Source organism: Rutilus rutilus (assembly GCF_951802725.1).
Source record: "Rutilus rutilus genome assembly, chromosome: 22".
Classification (NCBI taxonomy): Eukaryota; Metazoa; Chordata; class Actinopteri; order Cypriniformes; family Leuciscidae; genus Rutilus; species Rutilus rutilus.
The window spans coordinates 12,686,900-12,709,311 of record NC_140227.1 but is presented as its reverse complement, the minus strand read 5'-3'; the positions used below and the strand labels follow the sequence as shown (position 1 = coordinate 12,709,311).

The 22,412-nt window shown below is 35.9% G+C and overlaps 1 protein-coding gene across 3 annotated transcripts in view; it reads left to right on the top strand.

Moving 5' to 3' along the window:
- The window catches only part of palm1a (paralemmin 1a), a 58,457-nt gene extending 39,123 nt beyond the window's left edge, over nt 1-19,334 (top strand). The window contains exons 4-9 of one of the 3 annotated variants that reach the window (XM_084394505.1): nt 6,596-6,723; nt 10,235-10,343; nt 12,360-12,390; nt 12,694-12,759; nt 14,473-14,604; nt 17,648-18,910. In XM_084394505.1, coding sequence (XP_084250631.1) covers nt 6,596-6,723; nt 10,235-10,343; nt 12,360-12,390; nt 12,694-12,759; nt 14,473-14,604; nt 17,648-18,210 — 1,029 coding nt within the window. In that variant the 3' untranslated portion in view covers nt 18,211-18,910. Of the gene's footprint in view, nt 1-6,595; nt 6,724-10,234; nt 10,344-12,359; nt 12,391-12,693; nt 12,760-14,472; nt 14,605-17,647 lie in introns of all 3 variants that reach the window. The other 2 variants (XM_084394506.1, XM_084394507.1) reach the window with 2 other exon arrangements.
- Nucleotides 19,335-22,412: the final 3,078 nt, after the last annotated feature.

The following is a 22,412-nucleotide window of genomic DNA, read 5'->3' as shown; positions in this document are numbered from 1 at the left end:
TACAATGCCACATATATCCCATGTGCTATGAATAAATTTACCACAGTAGCATGCGTGGGAAAAGTTTTGCATGTGTGTGAGACAGAGCTGTTTGTTTGTGTGAAGTGAGAGTTTGTTGTTTGTTGTATTGCAGCGTTTTGCTTCCACTCATCACAGGCAAACTTTTTTTGATTTTCGAGACGTCTTTGTGTTCATACCCAAGCGATTTTCACTGGCGATGTGCCAAGTGAATGTGCAAATTCACTCCCTGACAGTAGATGGCACTTATTGAAAAACAGAAATACCCCGGCACACAAGGTACGCCACAAAGTACTGTAACTTTAGCAGCTCCAGGCACGTGAACAAAAGCGGCAAACTCATTGGTTGGCCAGATTTTAACGCGGCATGTCAAACCAACATTTTTTTTTCAATTACGCTGTACGCCTGCCGTTTTGCCTGGCGGTGTGCATACTCAGATTGGCGCCCTTTGTTTAGTCACAAAGTGTTAAACATCGGCGATAAGCACGCGCGATTATCGTCCCATGTGTGCACAAGGCTTTACACTTCAGATGTGTTTATAGTTGACACGCTCACTGTTTTACTACTTTCTGAAACAATAGGGGGATGATTGGACTAAAAAAAATCCTCTAAACAAACAGAAAGTAGTGGTGAGAAGTAGTTTGGCGGAACAATGTCAGATCATATTGTCAAATCAAATTTTTGTTGTTATGTCAAGCGTTTTCTGGAAGAGTTAAAGATTACTTTAGAAGGATGTGGATACTTATATTGAGGATGTTTGATAATGTATTTCATGTATTTTGTATTTTAAAGTTATAAAAGAAATTAACAGAATAAAGACATTATACAGATTAATAAAAGTTATTAGGAATAAAGATATATTATGCAAATAAAGTATAATAGTGTAATATATAATAATTGTTAATAAACATTAAAAATTATTAACCCAGTTAATAATATATGAAAATACCATATGCACAAGAAAAATAGGCTCTTTGTTAACCATAATGTTATGAGACTTCTATTCATATTTATTTCATATAGGCCTACTATTTTGGTCCATAAACTCAAAAACAACAACCTAAGATACATCGCCCATCCCTAAAAAACAGGTTATTTATGTGATTGATAACATAATTAGCATACATACATAGCATGTATGATGAACTGCACTATTTATGGTTGTTTTCAGAAATGGTAAGGCTTTTATACTTATGTAAGCAATAAGGTACTCAAGGCTGTACTTGTACTACAAAAAATTGTCCCTGACCATAAACAGCAACAGAAGTTACATACATTATTTCGCCATTAAATGGCGGCAAAAACTGTCTTTATGAGTGAGTCAGTCAGTAGTGAAGACTTTTACATTGAAAGGACTCAAACTTGTGAACACGGAAAAGCAAGAAGCAACTGACAAACGACTAGGGCACGGGAAAACCCCTTGACTGTTAAAAGGACAAGATATCGCAGCGAACATTCAAACAGTTTTTTTTTTTATTATGACTATAGGACTGACCTGAAGGAAAATACTATGTCTACTGCAAATGCAGGTACACTCGCTTACACAATCTCTCACAATACTCTACTCTAGCTTTAATGAACAATATAATGAGATCAAACATTTTTAAGTTGCTAAGAGTGGTTGCTAGGGGTGTTGTGATGCATAGAACCGTTATCGTGAATAAAACACAGCTATTGACCAATCAGAATAAAGGATTGGAACTAACCGTTTTATAATATGCTTTAACTGTGTGGCCTGTGCTACAACACTTTCAACATTTGTAGCACCAGTATGTTCAAAAAGAGTTAACGCACACCCTGAGTGTCCAGCATACAGTGTGCAGTGTGTATGTTTTTCTGTTTACATACCCGGTTGACCTAATATTTAGTTCAATCATGAAACTCTAGAGGGCACATGCTGATAGAATCTTAACATGCAATCTAAAAGCAATCACTTATTTACCACATGGCACAAGCTGATTGGCCTCTGCTGATCCTGCAGCCAGTGAGTTTCCTTGATCAACATTTAAATAGTCTGGTTCAATGTTCAGAGTTCCTCTGAAACCCTCCAGCTCCACCTGCCTAGATCTGCAACGGGATTTATGTATGTCTATTTATGCAGCAGCAGCATGTTGAATTAGAAAAGTTGTCGTGAACCTGAAGTTGAAATTATAGTACTGAAATTACTAAAAATGAAATAAAACTAAATAATAAAAAATTATAATGACGGAAGCAAATACCAAAATTTCCTAAAATTGAAAAAATAAAATGAAAACCTAATTAAAAAATTAATTAATACTATAATAGTATATAAATAATACTATAATAACACTGCAATTTTACTGTTTCACTCTACTGTTAACAATGTCAATAATGATTTTTGGCATTTACTTAACTCACTATTTCATCAAAATTGGTGCTCATGTGGCATAGGTACGAATCTGTACATTAATACCAAAATGTATCTTGTGTTAATCTATTTGAGACAGTCTGAGAAACATTATTGTAAAGTGGATGCTTTTTCGTTGCATGTAATGCTTTCTTCTGCCACAATGATGTTTTTGCATTATCTTGGAGGCTGCAGATACTAATATATATGATTAATTGTGATTTAACTTGAGTATTTATTCATCTTATGCTGTAATTAATTAGATCATCATTATTATTGACAGTCCTTCTTGTAAATATTGTGGAAGTTGAAACTAGCTGTGTTTTTTCTGTGTGTTTTGAGGCTTCACAACTTTAGAGCAGCTGTGGTTGAGAGACTTTGCTGTGCTGGCCAGAGATAAGATCCAAAAACTCTCCTCATTAGCAGTTTCTATGGAGCTTCCATTCAGAGTCAGCAAAATGCAAAGGGAGAGAAAGAGAGAGAGATGAATAGCCAGTGAATAATGGGCCGCAGGTCGCAAAAGTATGGAGGGGCCTCTGAGAGTCCTGAAAACACATGCTCTCTGATATATGAGCAGGCATTTGTCAATCTAAGATAGGGGCCAAAGGGTTCTGTCCAAATACAGAACAATTCAAACCAATTGAGGTAAGAAGCTATGCAGTTTTAGGCCTCTGGCCAAGTCCTGCTTAAAGCCTATGTGTCTGTATGAAGGGTCATACTCATACTATGGTCAGTATTTTGGCTCCAAAGCTTCCCTGTTTTGATTGGCTCTTTGGTTTCTCCAGACTGATTAAAGGATGTACTGACAGGATGTTAATGGTGCGGATTGGTTAGGTGTGATTTGATTAGTGGGATGGGTTAACACAGGTCACATGACACATAATAGAGAGCGGTGAACTGTAATAGGCCAACAAATGTCTTTGGTTTAATCTGTTGCCTAAAAATCTGGATCCATTTACTTTTGAAAACAATGGCTCTGCCACTATAAGCACATAGGCGCTTGTGGGCTTTGTCCTGTATTTTTTATTGCATTGTGTCAGTGAAGAGGTGTGTGTGTGCGTGTGTGTGTGTGCGTGTGCGTGTGTGTGTGTGTGTGTGTGTGTGTGTGTGTGTGTGTGTGTGTGTGTGTGTGTGTGTGTGTGTGTGTGTGTGTGTGTGTGTGTGTGTGTGTGTGTGTGTGTGTGTGTGTGTGTGTGTGTGTGTGTGTGTGTGTGTGTGTGTGCGTGCGCGTGTGCGTGTGTGTGTGGTCAGGACGCTCTCCCACAGTGGTTCTCTGGGGAGTGGGAGGTGGCAGTTCAAGCTAAAATGAAAAAGGAGATGAAAGAAAACAAAGAAACGAAAGAAGTAAGGTAAAGAATAAAAGAGAAATAATGCTCACTGATGACCTACTCAAAATATGATTGAATTACTCCTTTAGTGATTTAGTGATAAAAAGACCAGTGCTATTTACTATATGTTCCTTGATTATATTCTGATGTTTACCGAGGTAATATTATGTAGCTGGATACGAGGAAGAAGTTTAAATTATCTGGTTACAAATTATCTCTCCTTATTATAAAAAATATGATTATATATCAACATATCTATAAACATGAATATTAATCTACAGCTTTATAGTTGTCATGGAATTACATAGTGTTATCGTTTCCAGCTATAATGCCAATGAGAAACTTTATTAATAAAATTATTCAATATATAACTGTAACTATAACTATATATACATATATATATATATAGTTATAATATTTACAAACATTTTATTAATAAAATTATTGCTCTTTATGTAAAAACAAACAATGAATTAATTAATGGTTAAGAAATTCTTTTTTTCTGTAAATAAAGCTGAACAATTTTATAGATCAGTAAAAAACCTGCCAGGGCAAGAACAAATCTGAACTATTGACCCAGAAATAGCTTAGAGAAGACAGAACGGTATTCATGAACTATTATGCATGAATCAAAATATATAATGTAGAATTAGCACATAAAGAATGTTATGACTTGACAGAAAGGAAGAAGACGGCCATCTTCAAAGGTTTGATCAGTAACAGCTGGGAGAGGCAGGAATGTCCGAGGCCTGCAGAGCATTTAGCAGTTAATGCCAAGAGCCCTTTAGGGGCTGGACAGCCACCAAATAATACAACTCACTTCCATAATGCTCAGTCTTATCTATGATTTTTCTTTTTTGACTGCCTGTCAGATATCCATATATTGCAATAAAAGAACTAATCAACATAAATGATGCTAGGACTGCAGTATACTGAAATCAGCAAAAAAGGATTGGATTTGGATTTGCATGAGCTACTGTAAAAGGTTTGCATAGCAGCATTATTACCCCGCCCAGTCTATATTCCTGAAGTTTTGAAGGAACTGTACTTAGCTGAAGACTTTTTTTAATGGTTGCTGGAAATGGGCTGGGTACAGGACAGCCTATACACGTGACATCTTATGCAGTTTGTGAGTGGCAAACAAATTGGCATATAGTTTAATGCTTACCAATAAGCAACCATAAGGCTTTAAGAGTCAAGAAGAGGGTAAGATCAGTTTCAGAGAGTAAATCAGAGCAGTGCCTGGTTTGGTGCCGAGGCAGCTTGCCAGCTCAACACTTAGATTTTAGTGCCAATTAACTGAATAATTCAGGCTCTGAGAGCAAGAGCTGTGCACTATTTGGTTAGTAAAGATCTCTTCTCTCATAGGAGATCTCCAAAGGCTGGAGACAACATAATTTAAACTCTTTTGGGCCATGTGTCACTATCATCATTGTTCAGCTGATGGATGAATCACTTTTATCTATACACATTTTTTTTTTTTGGTCATGGGAATTTTCTATAATGTTCATCACTTTTCAAATCTAAGTCACTTAATTATTATTATTATTATTTATTTTATTTTTTTGTCAAGTGTGATTTTTTTATTTTTTTTTTATTTCTTCTCTAAACCAGTCAAGACCTGTATTGGGGGATATTGGTTAAAACGATTGTAGCAACATTGTAACTTCATTGTAACAACACCATCTTTACCCTAAATCTGTGTTTGCATTGGTAAAAAGAATATATACAATAATGATTTGATCAAAATGCAGTTAAACAACAGTAATATGTGAAATATTATTGCAATTTAAAGACCGTTTTCTATTTTTAAATATTTTAAAATGTAATTTATTCCTGTGATGGCAAAGCTTTTTGCCATTCAGCAGCCATTACTCTATTTCTTATTATTATCAATGTTGAAAATGTTGCTGCTTTCTGTATTTGTGATCACTGTAACACACTATCTTTCAAAGGTTTGGGGTAAGTAATATTTTGTAAAGACATTTATAATATTACAATTTACAAAACATATATATATATATATAAGCTATTCTTTTGATTTTTTTATATATATATATATATATAAATAAAAAAAGCTATTCTTTTGATTTTTATAGATTCAAATTGTATCATGGTTTCCACAAAAATATTAAGCAGCAAAAATGTTTTTAACATTGATAATAATAAGAACCATTATTAATCATTGAGCTCCAGTAATAATTGATTGATACCTGAACACAAAATATTAGAATGAAGGGTCATGTGACACTGATAAATGGAGTAATGACTGTTGACAATTCAGCTTTGAAATCACAGAAAATATTTATTTTAAATTGTAATATTTCACAATATTATTGTTTTTACTGTATTTTTGATTAAATACATGTTGCCTTGTTGAGCACTGGAGACTTTTTCCCCATAACATTAAAAATTATATTGTTTGTAACGATGACCAGTAGTGTATTAGCTGTGTTCAAAATGGAATACAAGCATACTGATTACTTATATACTGTATACTGCATACTATTTACAAACAAATGAAAAACCGTATACAATGTGCAACATTGTTACATAGCTCTCTTGAAATACTTGATTCTGATTGGTCAGTTGCAGCAATCAATGCTCAAATATTTTTAAATTAAATGCCATAACTGACCGCTCAAAAAAAAAACAAAAAAAAAAAACATTTGGATTAATTGGAAAAAATTAAATCAATGAATAAATAAAAATAGCAATGATAGCTTCTATATAATTTGTTACATTGTTTCACAGAAGGTTGCATTATGGGATACAGTGTCCCCTAGAGTATATTCTGTTGTTTAGCCTATTGCACATTTTGACAAATGCACGAGGTCATTTTAGTATTCCTTGCTTACAGAAAATGTGCATTTTCTTGTAGTCAAAGGCACTGAGGGAAAGATGGCTGCTAGACGGTGCGCCCTCTGCAGGACCGGAGGAAGACGAGACCACAAAACAGTTGCGGGAAGACGAGGCCAAAACCAGAGGTCTTGAGGAGACCATTCTTAGGTAAACCAGTCACACCAGTGCAATAAAGAGTTGCATTTAACTATAAAAGGAGACACTTTTTATAAAAGGACTAGTAAATAGAAGTAGATGTCTGTCTCCTGCCTCTGTTTTTCAGTCCAGCTGCTGTTAGAGTCCCTAATGTGGGATCCATCAGCCTGGACTATGTAATATGGATCTAGTGGCCAAGATTTTTCTCATGTGATTTGTCTCAGTTTATTTCTAATGGTGAAAAAGTGGCATGGGTCAGAGCAGTCAGTCTGGATCTCCATTCCCTGATTAAATCTCTGCTCTGGCTGCAAGGGCTCCTGGCACAGAACTGGTATGCCAACCAGTGAATCATGCCAGTAAACAGCCAATGCCAGTAAGGCCTGGTGTGGAAGACCCTCTCATAAAGGTGTGCCGTGAACAGATTTTAATTGCCACAGATCCTTTAACTTTGTGAAAGTGTTTTGTCCTGTAACCTAAAAATGTGTTAATACATGTGTACATAATTGTAATTCTTTACACGCAGTAACGGTTCTATTTAGTACCGTATCGTCCTGAAGAACCCTTTATATGCTGAAATGGTTCTTTGTGTTAGAGTTTAGGGTTCTTTATTCCCGCCTTTTTGTTTTTCAAATCAGTAACGGTCAAAGCCTCCTCATTGACTGTCAACATACTCTCAACAGGTAAATGTTTTCTTTCTTAAATTGTCTATAAATTATAACTTGTTGTAACAATCATAAAATTGTAACAATCATTTCCTAACAATCATGTCTTTTTCTCTTTTACTTTAACAGAACATGTAAGTGTGAGCAGCTCTGTTCAGTTAAGGATAATCATCTTCTCTTCTCCACAAAGTAACAGAGATATGGAATTTATGATCCATATGTTTATGCCTAAACATACCCAGTCACAAAAAAACATTAAAGCTATACCATGACTTTATATCACTTTTTCCTTTTAACATGGTAAAGGCCTCATTCTGTCCATTTTTGCTAATTTTGGCCCTCATGAACATAATTGTTTTTACATAATCAAATGGAAGAGACACAATGTAACTCTAAACTCAATTGTTTATTTCAGATGCTGTCCCGTACCATAACCTCATCATCTGAAGAGAGAAACTGTTTAGAATACACACATAATGAAGGATGTAAAGACATTGTAGGGGACTGTGAAGATATTTCACTGGAACTTGGTCTTCATTGCATCTATATCGTGTTCAATGTCAGTTGTTATTAATGTATTCAGCTAACAACTGTTATTAGAGCACTGTAATTTTTGCTACAATCTGCCATGTCAGTAAAAAATAAAAGTACATGAACAAGAACATGCTGTTTTGTTTTTTTAAATGTAAAACCCAAATAGAGGTAACAAGATATAAGACCAGGCAGATAGAGGGCTAAAAAAAATATATATATATTAATAATTTATAAAAAATAATATTAATAATATGAAGATAATATACATTGGAATAGTAATGAAAATAAACATTGTTGAAAAGGTTATTTATAACACCATTAAGGTAGCCTGGCAAGCCAGACCTACATCAAGATGTTAGGTCTGGCAACCCACCATTGTCAGGGCTCAATCCGAGGGGCGGGATAAACGTCTGTCTTTCAAATTCACTCTGCATGCAATAGGACAGCGCTACAACCAACCAGAGCGTTTTCCCAACAGCGGAGCTAGTTGATGATAGATTCAACTTTTGCCGTATCTGGCCGGCAAAACTACGAACACATCTTCCTGTTTTAAGAATGACTTAAGTGCCGTTCTTTGTTCTTTGTTCTTTGTTCTTTTCTCAAAGAAAAGCTTAACTCCAAGGGAATTCACGCTGAACCGTCGACTCACAACTCTGTCGTCATTATGTAAAGCCCGCCCACTGGCTCTATAGAGCTGGTAAGTCCCGCCCCTTCCGTAAAACCCTGCTGGACCTCTAGGTTGAAAAATCGTCAATGCAAGTGAATGGGAGAAAATAATTATTTTCTGGTCCCGTTTGAATTGTGCCATGAATGTGAACACATGTTGTCTGTGAATTTTTTATATAATCTTTCATGTTACGAGTTTGACAGTATATGGTATGATTCTTCGGCTAGCAGTTGTGGAAAAGATATAACGAGAAAGACTACATGTCGCCTATGTGACGTCACCCCATAAAGTTGACTTACCCGTGGTTTTCGCCAACCTCAACGATTTTGTCCTCTCCCTGAAAGAAGGCGGTGAAGTGCACCAAAGACACAGTCATGTTTAGCGGGATCCGTGAGCTAGTGTCCGTGTGCGAATGGTGGTGACGTTTCAAACGCGTTGAAAGCAGCGAAGAGTTGTAGTCCACAAAGTGCTCTCACACAAAGTCTAACCGTATCAAACTTCTACCCGCTAAATTGTAGCATTCTTCACACGAAAGATTATATAAAAAATTCACAGACAACATATGTTCACATTCATGGCACAATTCAAACGGGACCAGAAAATAATCATTTTCTCCCATTCACTTGCATTGACGATTTTTCAACCTAGAGGTCCAGCGGGGTTAGCGAAGGGGGCGGGACTTACCAGCTCTATACACGATTTGATTGGCTTGACTAGAGTTTGGTTTTTCCAGCTCGAAAGTCAACGGAGAGTTGCTAGACTACACTGGCTGCAAAATAAATTTTGCTGCCGCTAGGGTGTGTCTAGATTTCTAGGCTACCATTAAGGTTCTATATAGCACTTTCAAAGCATGGTTCTTTATGGAACCTTATAAAAAGGGTTCTATTTAGCACCAAAAAGGGTTCTGCTATTCTTACAAGCCGAAGAACCCTAATTTGGTACTGTTTAGAAAAAAAAATTCGTAAGAGTGTATTGTTTACTATATACTATATTTATTTATTTGTTTGGCTAGTGTCGTTGTGGGTTTTGGTTCTTTTGCTGTTGTAGGCTGTATAGCCTGAAATCATTTGGCGAAGTGATATGGAACATGTAATTTAAGATCAGCCTGGAACTACTTTAGCCGTGCGTTTCCCTGAAAATAATTGCACACCTTAAAACGTGTGTCAACCAATCAGATTCAAGCATTGAACAGCCCCGTAGTATAAAATGAATATTATTAATTGTAGAAACAACTACGTTTTTCCTTACATAAAGATAAACCCATTCCCATTCCGAAACCTCATCTTGCATCGCAGAAGTAAGCTATTTTCTTTGAATGCGCAAGACTTTTGATTCTTTAGCTGCTACGTATAGGTAAATAACTAGAAGAATAACAAAGTGCTGTAAAAAGTAAGACTATTTTGCACTACAAAGCAGTGTGTTTATAATTCTGATTATAAATTCAAATAATGTGATGTCAAACAGCATAGTTTGAAATATCAAGCAGCATAACAGGCAATTTTTGTACAGGCTATTGAATGACACTGGAAGCCTTGCACATTTAAGTTAGAAATGCCCATGCCCGCTGTTAGGTTAAAAATAAGATGTATTGGTTATATACAAATAATATACTTAAAAAACGTCTTTTATTTTCCTCTGTCTCTCCCTCTATTGACCCCAGACTGGAAAGAGAGCTGGAAGAGCTAGAGACGGGTTTGTCTGCAACATCCACCAAAGAGAACCTGTCAGACGCAGTACAGGAAGTCAACACCATGACAGTAGAGAAAATGGTGAGTTCTGACCAGCAACTCTTTCTAACCCATAAACTGGGCAGCAGGGGGTACCAAGGCTTCTATTGAAGCATTACACACAATAGGGGGCCGTCTCATGTCTGGCTACACAAAGGCCATCTTGATTAAGGGCATCACTGCTTAAAGTGCAGAAATCTGTCTCACTCAAGCAGCATGCTCGAAACATTCACAACTGACTGACTTTTGCACTCACTGGAAATGTTAGTGTTCTGCATTCAGAGGGAATTCCACAGCAACGGCAGAAACGCTGCTATAACACATTCTTTTCTCAGATTGGACTTTTCTGTTGTGGTCTATATCCTCTAAAGAACATCATATATGTCCCTGTCCAGTGCATTTTGTCCTCTAGTGCTTACAGTTTATGTGTTAATTTGAATACATTTCCAAAGAAGTCTTCAGATAAATGTACTTTTTACGTATGTCGGAATTACTGTTAAGAATTAAGAAAAGACAACTTAGAGTTGTTCAAGGCCAAATGATCAGTTTCTATAGAAACCCTTAGAATGGCAAAAATAGATCCATGTCGCTGATGACAGCAAAAATACTTATTTGCTAATCATCTCTTACAATTTTTGCAAAAAGGAAGCACATGAAATTTGTATTTAGGTAGCTAACTGTCTTGAACTGTTGAGGCAGCTGCCATTTGTGTTCATATAAATGACAGAGAATGAGAGAAGTCAGAGCATTCTGACCTGAACTGAATGTTTTTTTGTTGTTGTTTTTTTACCAATTGGAGTGTGTATTAAACTATGGGTAGATGTTTAAAAGCTAAAATTCCTTAAAACACTTTGACTAGTTATATACTTACAAATGACAGTATACATATCACATGAAATTTCTTTTCTTTTTTTTCTGAAAGGTAATGAAAATTCCCACATGTCTCAAATTATGTATTGTGTTAAATAGCATTCTGTTCTGGAAATGATGGTGGTTGAAATGTTAAACATTTTTAGTATTACATGACTGACTATTTTGTCTTATTATGGTTGCTTTTATAGCTAGCATTTTATGTGTATGAACAATTAAATATTATTTGACTAAATTACAGCTTGATTGGAAAATACCTATAATAAGCTTACACGTTATACAGTGTTTAGCTTGATTTTTCTTTTTCTTCACACATTACATATCTCATATTTCACCTCAAGCATGCTCTAGTCTTTACTATGTCATTGGTAAACAAATACACTAACTAAAAAAATGAGGTGGAAATGACACCTCAGCAAGTTAGCGGGGCATTCATAATTTTCACACAATAATATTTAAATGGTTTATACTTATTTCACAGTTTTTAGATTACTATAGTTTTAAACAAAGTAATTCATATTTTTAGGATAAATATTCACATTTTAAGATATTACACCGCAGAAAGATGTATGCGTCTCTCTTATTCAGGAATCTCAATTTAAATCTAAATTTTTACATTTCTGGGGTTCTCAGAAGTAGAAGTCATCATCATAGTTGGGTAAACTTCCATAGTTATAAACAGGAGATGACAACTAATATGATTTCTGTATTCCCATTTGCTCCAATATCAAAAGGAAAAAAAATCTATAATAGCGTTTCTTTGACTTTCCAAAAGAGGGAAAAAATATGGAGAGATTGATTACAGCAGTCAGAACTTGAAAAAAGATGTAAAATTTGTCAAAAATAAATAAATAAATAAAACCTTTACTAGATTTACGATATTGATAACTGGAAACGTGTCATCACCAACCAACTGTAAAAAAAAAAGGGTTCATTTGACATGAATTTATAAGTCACGAAGCTTGTGAAATTGGGCTTAAGAGGAAAGGCAAGCACAGACACGAACCTGAATGTTTCTGGTTTAGACTCACTTAACACTCACCTGAAAAAGTACTCTTGTAATAAACAGAAAAGTCTATCTTCACAATAGCAAAGTAATTTATTTGACAGATGACTGCATTTGAATATTTCATATTTAACACAAACATGTATCATTTGGATCAAACTAATTGTTCTCTCTTTTTGCAGGTTGTGACTGACTCTGTAAAAGGTGTAAAAGGTAACATCACCATCTCTGACAACAGAAACACCTCTAACATGCCTTTTCATGATCAGCATTTGATCAGAATTCTTTCTCCACACTCTTTGAAATCTCAAAAACAGCTAATTATAAGTTACACAGCCAAAAGGCCAGTTTCTGGAGTTAGCCTTGTCATGTATCCAATGGAGTAAAGGACATTGCAGTCAGTCTTGTGTCTACTCCTTCCCATCCTCCCTCTCTCCCTCCTGTTCCACACTCTCATTTCTTATACCTTTTTATCATTCTCTGTCCTTCTCTGTCCTCATTCATGACCCTAATTAGAGGTCAAAGTTCACGTCAGCCCTCGTCTGGAGAAATCCGGAGGTGTCTCTGACATGATGAGAGCAGGTGAGTGTTGGTCCAACCATAGCTCACGCAGAGATCACACACTCTTCCTGCTGTTTTTACCCTTTACCTCTCTAATTCTGAGATAAATACCACATACTGATGGAAAGAGGTACAAAATAAGAATTAAGGTTCTCTCTGGGCTCAAAAAAGCACACTTTTAGACCTATTAGCCTATTAATGTCATTGCAGTAGATCAGTGGTTCTCAAACCGTTCAGACCCTTAACTGACTGTGCCTTTGCCAAACTAGGGAAATGTCCTAAACACTTGCATATACACCCCAATAGTATATTTAGAATTTTCTTTTTCTACCCAATTCAAATGCACTAATATCTAATTAGAAACAGATGTAGAAATTTGGAGAAAAGTTTCATTGTTAAAACCTTATGTGTCTGTTTAGAAGCACTTCACAATACCTCTTGGTTCATTTTGATATGTTCAAAACCGATTGCTGAATCAGTGTTTTAGAGTCAGATACAGACCAAAAGCTGAAAGGTGCTGTTTTAGATCTCTTGATAAAAACTAAAGACCTGCCAGAAAAAAAGCTTTCAGGTCTAAATTCTGCTTTGAATTTATTTACGTTTTTTTGACTGAAATAGATGACTAGACCACAAAACAGAAAGTTGATAAACTCCTGTGGGTTTAAAACTCACAAATATTGTCCTACTGTCAGTGTTGAAAAACGTACTAATATTGTGCTGATTTCATCTAATCTTGTCTTCTGATTCTCTGTTCTCTCCGTTGATGTGTGTTTGCATGTGTGTGTGTGTGTGTGTGTGTGTGTGTGTGTGTGTGTGTGTGTGTGTGTGTGTGTGTGTGTGTGTGTGTGAGCAGAATAATATCTAATAGAAGCAGCTTTTTTGGAAGTTACACTAATAAAGGATTAGGTCAACGTGGCTTTTATCATTTTTTTTCCATGATAGAATTACAAAAATAAAATAAACAAACAAAAATACAACAAATGATTAAATAACTATATGTATCTGTTTATATATATATATATATATATATATATATATAGAAAATATTGGAAAAAAAATATGTAAACATTTTTAAACTTATTTTTTTATATAATTTAAATATGATATATTTTGAATAAAATATACAACAGGTAATAAGGAATTTCTAAGTTCTGATTATATAATTTTAATATAAACAAAAATGACTAAATATCATATATACATGTGTATATATATATGTATGTATATATGATATTTAGTCATTTTTGTTTATATTAAAATTATATAATCAGAACTTAGAAATATATATAAATGTTTTTAAAGATTTCTCCAATACTCAACAATAGTATTATGAAATCTTCTTTTAATGACTTATATAATTTATGTATTTTGTTTATAAAAAATATATAAAACTGGTTACAAGGAATTTCTAAGTTCTGATTATTCTATCTATCTCTATATATATATAATATCCAATTAAGATTTGGATTTAAATTTATCAAATTTATCATAAATTACATTAGAACACAAACAGCACCATGTCGTGCCTATCAGTCATATTGTCTTTCAACACCTCTCTCTGTCATTGTTGTCATAGTGCTCAACAGACAATCTCTTAAAGTCATGTTTGACTGGTTGTTTGAATAAAGCAACTGGTCCGCAACAAGTGTGCGTATGTGTATGTTAAATGACTTCATGTGAGTGTGACAGCACATCATTGCAGGATTGTAATGTGTTCTTTCGTTGGCACTGCAGCGATGTACTCCGTAGAGATCACTGTTGAGAAGGACCTGGTGACTGGCAAGACCAAAGTCCTGTCCACTAACACACTGCTCCCCAAAGACCTCTCGCTGCAGGGGGTCAAGGTCTATGAGGATGAACAGAAAGGTGGCTGGCGATAGAGCAGGCATGCGTGGCTTTGCTAGATATGCCTACTTTACGAGAAGTCTGCATGTTTACATCAAATATCAGCTGTAGTTTATCTTATTTGACCAAACCTGATGTTTATGTTGTTTTACACAAAAATGATTACAGAAAATGTCATCATACACCCTTGTGTTGTTCCAAACCCGTATGACTTTCTTTCTTCCGTAGCTCTCGTAATTTTTTCTAACTCTCACATATTTTAGTTTGCTGTGTTGTTGTGGGTCATGTGACATGTGAGAACCATTTCCATTCAGCATGATTGACTCAAACCTGGCATGATACATTTCCAAGTGGTATATTTAACTCATCCTTCCCTCGGGTCATTTTGACCCGAAATTAATTGAGTGTTCATCAGAGGGGTCCAAGACCCTAGGACTTTTGTTGCATTTGAACCAAGAATACACCAGAAAAAAAGAATGGATTCGAGGAGTTTTGTGGTTGAATTTAAAAAAAGTTACAAATCCTTCCCTCGCGGGTCAATTTGACCCCTTTAGGAATGAATGGAATGTGAGAAATGCTTCCCTACACAGAAAACCCTAAAAATGCTCAAAATTCAAACTAAAAATTCTAAAACTTCACCAAAAAAATATTTTAATGTCTACATGTGTTTCTGAATGCATACTGAAGAGCATCTGACTTTAGGACCCAGCGGAACAGCTCATTTGCTCCAAATAGAGCTATAAGGCCATCCAGTGGCAAGAGTCAAGAAATATCATTATATTTCAATATAATATATATCAATATCGTTATATTATTTTTTTCCCACAAGAGGTCGGCAAAGACACCCAATGTAAGATATTTTGAGCTGAATTAAAAGGGTTATGCATGAAATTGTGAGTTATTTTGAATTTAAGTTGAAAGAATGTGAGGAATATGCTTAAATTACTATTTATTTATTATTTATTGATCAAATCTAGTAATTTAAAGGAAAATAAAATAAAAAAGAACAAACAATCTCCCCAAAAATTGCATTAAAAATAGAAAAAATATTATCAAAATGAAATAAAATAAGCTTTCTGAAAAAAAGGGGAAAAAAAGTATAATTTTAGGGCTTTGGGTCATTTTGACCCGCGAGGGAAAGATGTGTTACAAAGTGCGAGGGAAGGATGAGGGTTACATTTATTTACAGGCGTTTGACATTTAAGAGCTGGGATGGCAACAAGTATCAGTGAAAAAAAGTGCCTCTATACATACATTTTTGCAAAACTCCAAAAACGCACCTATACAATTTACTGTGGTTTCCAGCCGAAATGAACATTAATGGCACAGACTTTTATTCCTTTTCAACCAAATTATGATTAAAGGGGCAGATTATCTATTAATAAAGACAGTTCATCAAAGCACTAAGAGCATTCTGTAAACATACATTTTGATGTGTGCATCACATAAAGCTCCTTATGTGTATGGCTTTTCTGATGTAGTAAATTTGCCGATAGCTCATCCGGGACTGTTAGAGCACTGCACTTACAATCTGAAGCGCTCGGGTATCCAGTCCTGTGAAATATGAGTCATGAGAAAAGACCTCAAAGACTCATAGCAGCAAGTTAAAATGGTGTGGTTGCTTCAGCAAATGCATTTTAATCTCACGTTTGCTTTCATTAAAACTATTGGTTAAGTTTAGGGTTTATTTTCAAACACAACAGAGCATTAACCTTTCAGAGCCACTCACCGCACATTTCAATTCCAAACTGCCACAATACAACAACCAACGTAGGCAGGCACATTTTTCCAGTGAGCCATGAGTCATATGAACTTGGACATCTCTTTTGGGTTCCACCAAAGAAAGTGAGTCAAATGGGTCTGGAACTACATGAGGATGAGTTAGTGTCAACTAGCACATATGAATCTTAATTGTTTTTTTTTGTAAAAGTAACACACTGGATTTGTCATCAAATGCTGACCACTTCTCGTAAATGAATAAGTTCATCTGAGCATGGCTTTAGATGCAGGGTTACCACAAACTCCTGATTTTGGTTGACACATCATTATTTCCTGGTAGAGAACAAGCATTCATTAAACTCTAATTTGGTCACCCTGCAACTTGACTGCTAGTTTTGGGCATGTTGCTGCCAAGCTTAGCCACGAGCCTCCAGCCTGACTTCACCCTTCCCAGTTAAAATGTGTTGTTATACAATAAAGCTATAAATTAATCACATATTAAATATATTCCCCAAGGTTTTACGGGTGATTACAACACTTCATTTATTGCATCTGTTTGTACTATAGGCTGCTAGCTGCTAATGCTAACACCAGTAGCACTGCTTGCTTCCTGCTCTGTTTACTGCTTGCCACTCTTTCCCTGTGTTTGATCCCCTCAGTCAAGTGAGCATTTCTAGCAATTGAAGTGCACTTGGCACACAATGCTAACAGTAGTCACTAACTGTGCACAGTATGCTTTCCATGCGTTCAGAAATTAAGTCACAGTATTATAAATCCTTCCTTTTTAATAAATAAATAAATTGTTGACTACAGCAAACCTGCAGTTAATATGTGGCAAATGTGCTGCAATGTTTGCTATAGCACTTTATAAAGGATTCATATAGGCATTGTCCAGTAAGGCTTGAGTGCTGGTTATTATAATCTGAAAGATGATTTAAGGGTCAGTGACATGACACTCACTTTTTGAATTGATTCATTTATGTAAAAAAACATAAAAAAACAAACATTTATACATATAATGTTTTGACATGCTTTTAATTTCTAAATTAAAATTAATTCTGATATATTTTATTTGGAATATTCAAATGATTCAAGTGTCCTGATAATTTAATGATGTAAATTCCTCATTAAAAGAAAATCTATTATTAAGTATTGTTAAATAGCAGATATTTTGACCTTTAGTTTGCCATTAAGCCAATTTTTATTATTATTATTATTATTATTATTATTGAACTTGGACACTCAAATTTGTCGTTGACCCACAAATGGGGGTGTCATGTCAATTTGAGATATAGGGCAGTCAGTCAGGGTATCACTGAAATGTGTCTTATTTTTCTCTATGCAGTGGTGCATGAAGTGCGCAGTGTGGACGGCGCAGTAACCAATGGCGTTCACCAGCTCAGCTCTTCAGAGGTGGATGAGCTCCTCCACAAAGCTGATGAGGTGACCATGAGCGAGAGCGGCAAGACTACGCCGCGACTGGAGCGAGGGCAGGCCGAGAAAGTGGAGAAGGTTGAGAAAGATGTAGGCTCCACCCCCATAATGGAGATCACGGGTGTAGAACCGAAGCCCGCGACACCTCAGACAGAAGTGGGCGGGGCCAGTGCGGAGAACCCGGTTACGATGGTTTTCATGGGTTACCAGAGCGTGGAGGACGAGGATGAAACAAAGAAGGTTTTGGGGCAGGAAAGCACGACTGTGAAGGCTGAGGTGGTCGTCATAGAGGATGGAGATGCCAAGACCACCAGCAGCAGTGACACCATACAGGATCAGGCACCCTCTAATGGCAGCCCAGCAGAGCCACCGAAGGCTGAAGAGGCGGCAGGAGAGTCGGGACAGCCAGAAGGGGGCGCTGCCGAGGTCAAGAGCAAGGAGAAACAACCCTGCAAGTGCTGCACCATCATGTGAGCCTAAACGCACCCTCCCAAACATGGACTTTACAGATGAAATGCAACAACATACAGAGAGAACTGGCAAGGCAAAGAATAAACATTCACTATCTTTTGATAGAAGCTGTTGTTTCTTTAATTGATTTGACCCGTTTTATATTTTCTATATTGCTTGATCCTTTCCCCTTGATACTCTTTAACCTCATTTAAATTTTATGCGTATAGTTTTTTTCTGGTTTTATTGTGGCTGAAATGAATCACGTCGTATGCGCTCCTATGAGAAAAGTCTGAAGATTAAAGACCCTTTAACCGAACTGAACCGATCAGTATCCAACAAGCCTCTTAAATCCTAAAGTCCTACCATAAAGGAATGAAATATCTCACATAATTACATAATATATATGACGTTGAAAGAAATATTTATTTTATTTGAGTTCCCTTTTTGCAAAGCATTTTCACTTTTGCATAAAAGAAAACATTTTCAACATCGTGCATTGCGCTCTATTTATTACTGGTGAAGCTGTGATAAGTATTTCAATTATTATCATTTTGGTTTTCTCAAACTAGGAATAAAACCATGAGATTCACCTTTGTTTAGATTGACCATTATACGGGAGTTTAAAAGGAATTGTCTGGGTTAAATACACGCTAAGCTCTCGATTAATATAGATAATTGTTTTGACTCATTCCTCAGTTTATAAAGAAAAAAAATTTTTTACAAAAATGTGAAGTTTGTATTTTATTTAAATTTTTTTGAGCTGTTGTCTAAATCATTCTGTAAATCCTTGCTGGCTTTACATGGTCATGACTGGAGCACATGGACTACTGTTCAAATGTTTGGGGTCGATAAGATTTTTTTTTATGTTTTTGAAAGAAGTCTCTTATGTTCACCAAGGCAGCAAAAATACAGTATAAAAGTGATATTGTGTAACAGTAATATCACAATTTTAAATAACTGTCATGTATTTTAAAATGTAATTTATTTCTGTGATAGTAAAGGTGCTTAATATTTTTGTGGAAATGGACACCTTTTTTTCCATTATTTTTGATTGAATAGAAAGAATTAATTTGAAATCGATTTTGTTATATATTATAAAAATCTTTACTGTTACTTTTGATAAACTTAATCAAAAGCATCCTTGCAAAAAAAAAAGCATAGATTTTTTTTTTTTAAACGTACTGATCCCAAACTTTTAAACAGTAGTGTATATTCTTGTAGCTAGACTTTATTAAAATGTGTAATTTATTCCTATGCCTTCCACCATAGACTTCCATTATACTTACATAATATGCATGCTTTTTATTAGTTTTTTTTTTTTTTACAAACATAGGGATGAGTTATAACAATTTTGTGCTTAATGAAAGCATGTCACAGCTTAACCTCTATCGAGCCAACATTCCTGTAAATGCATGCGTAACTGTATTTTACGCTGAGACTACATTCTCACAAAATACTATTTGCTTCAAATAACTTGCTTTCTTTTATCAGAGCATCCCTTTAATTCAGGGTTCACCAATCTCGGTCCTGGAGGGCCGCTGTCCTGCAGAGTTTAGCTCCAACCCCAATTAAACACACCTGAACCAGCTAATCAAGGTCTCACTAGGCATACTAGAACAGTGGTTCTCAACTCCAGTCCTCAGGACCCACTGCTCTGCACATTTTGTATGTCTCTCTTATCTGACACACTCAGTTCAGTTCATGGAGTCTCTCCTAATGAGCTGATGATCTGATTCAGGTGTGTTAAATAAGGGAGACATACAAAATGTGCAGAGCAGTGGGTCCCGAGGACTGGAGTTGAGAACCACTGTACTAGAAACTTTCAAACAGGTGTGTTGGAGCTGGTTGGAGCTAAACTCTGCAGGGACAGCGGCCCTCCAGGACCGAGATTGGTGAACCCTGCTTTAATTTTTCTTTGCAATCCCTCACACACTCACAAGGGAGTGATACAGCGACATTTTCCCCTCCTTAAAGGAAAATCTGTATTTCCTCTTATTGTTCTCCCGTGAGTCCAGTAGATTGCACTCTTTCATATTGAAATATAGGACAGGTGAGCTGAGGATATCTCAGGAAGCTCTGATATTTAGTGAGGCTTTACAGTGGTCGTTCTCAGTTAGACTTGTCCAGCAAAGAGCTTACGCATGTTTAATTGTTCCTTTGTTCTAACTTAAACACTTGTTGTCATATATTATCCCAACTTGAAGTGCTCTATTTGTTGGAAATAGAGAAAAAGAGTAAGTTGTTCTCTTGGTTACTTTGGATCATATGTTGCCTTCTCATCATTTAAAACCATAAAGTTTATCCTTATCCTAATTTCACCCGCATCTCTCATATGCATTTTGATTATTGAAAAAGCCCGGCCCTTGTTCTGACATTAAGAGCTGGCTGTGTCCAGGATGGTATTTTGATTGTATTCCAGTCTGCACTGCCATTAGCATTCAGGAAGGGTCATTGACAGCTCATTTCCAAAATGTGACATTAGAAAACTGCTGCAGTCAATCCTATGCAAGAGCCCTCATGCGTGTAAACTAGTGTCAGAATAAGCAAAGCTCTCTCAGTTAAACAACAATCATAACAGTTCAAGAATGGAAAGACAGGAAGGACAGTATCCACCCTTCCTTGGCTATTCCGATGAAATGACGGGAAGTGTGGCAAGGCGACGGGAAAAGTTTAATAGGTTACCATGCCAAGTATTGAAGATTTTTTTTCTTCTTCTTCTTTCAGATTCTTTTAGAAAAAAAAAGTGTTAACATTTCTGGCAAAAGGTGGAATTGTTTTATTTTTTGGCGGGGAATTACCCTTAAAGTAGCTATGATGCCAAAAAGCATAGTTTTTGTTGAAGAGATGGGTGATCGACTGCATTATTGTTTAATGTGGTGCTATTTTAAATTTATTTTCGCTTTTTATTTCAATGTTTTCCATAACAGAAAATTGCTAGTAACATTAAAGGTGCATCCAGTAGTCTGATATCACAATGGCGTTATCTATTGATGTGGTCTAGCGCGATCATCTCGAGTTTTATCATTCTAGTGAGTTTTAGCAAGCAGTCTTCTACAGAATAATAAACTCCCTTAGCTGTCCAACAAAAAAGAACCAACTTCTGAATAACTACTAATACTCAAATCTTTCCACCTTGTGTAATATGCCACTTTTTTTTTTGTCTTGTCTTCTGGCTTCAGACTTTTTCTGCTTCTTCGGCCATGCAGGTAGTGATGGGCGCTTTCAAAACACTGCTAATGAAGCCTCAAAACCTTTGTGTTTTCCGAGCATGTGTGAAACTGGCTAACATGATGTGATTTCAGCAAACAAGTCGAACCTAGGTTACAATTTTTTTAAATTCCGATGGATTGTCACTGGAGGGCATTGAGAACTCATGAACACTCAAGCATTATAATTAGAGTGTTCGCTCTCTGAATCGCCAAACAACACTATGCTAATAGCGTACAGCATATACATACTTAAAACGCTTTTTATCTTTTATGAGTACAGTCTTCATCTCATGTGAGTGTGCACCATTCAGATGACACTTTGCAAAAACAATTGACTTTTTCATGTTTAAAAATTAGCGCCAAACTACTAAATGCACCTTTAATTGTACATTACGTTACATTGGAGGGTTTCTTCATGAATGTCAAATCTGTTGTGTACCTTACTGTGTAAATGATTTGCCTCATTGATTTAATTTGATGACAAATTTTGAAGTAATTTTAGAGGAGTTAATTAATTGGCCCTGGTAGAGATGTGCTAGATGAAGTGTGTGTTTTGATTTACGTCAGTTAATATGTGTCATGTATCTACCATTTTAATTACATAGTTGTAATATCTGTTTAACTGCCCGAATCACTGGGATGAGCTCTGTGGAAATCAATATGCGTGTGTGTTCAGAGGCCCAGGAGCCAAATGAGGTCAGCATGAATGCAAAAAAAAAACCTTACTGTTTATCTTGTTCCCTCATGTTTACACACTTGAACATTTTCACTTCTCCATGTACACAGTTTTGAGATGCAAAGCAGCATCTATGAGTTTATAATTCATGGTTTCAGCTGATCAAGAACCAGTCTGCTTTTCCCCCAATCCTCATCTGGGACTCCTCCTTTAAAGTCTTTGCTTCACTGTGAGTTTCACGGTTGCCTCACACTTTTGCCGCTCACCTTACTGTCCATCAGTACTAACATTCCAGTTCCGACTTGTTCCTCACCCCTGAATGCCTTGTTGTCTGGCCA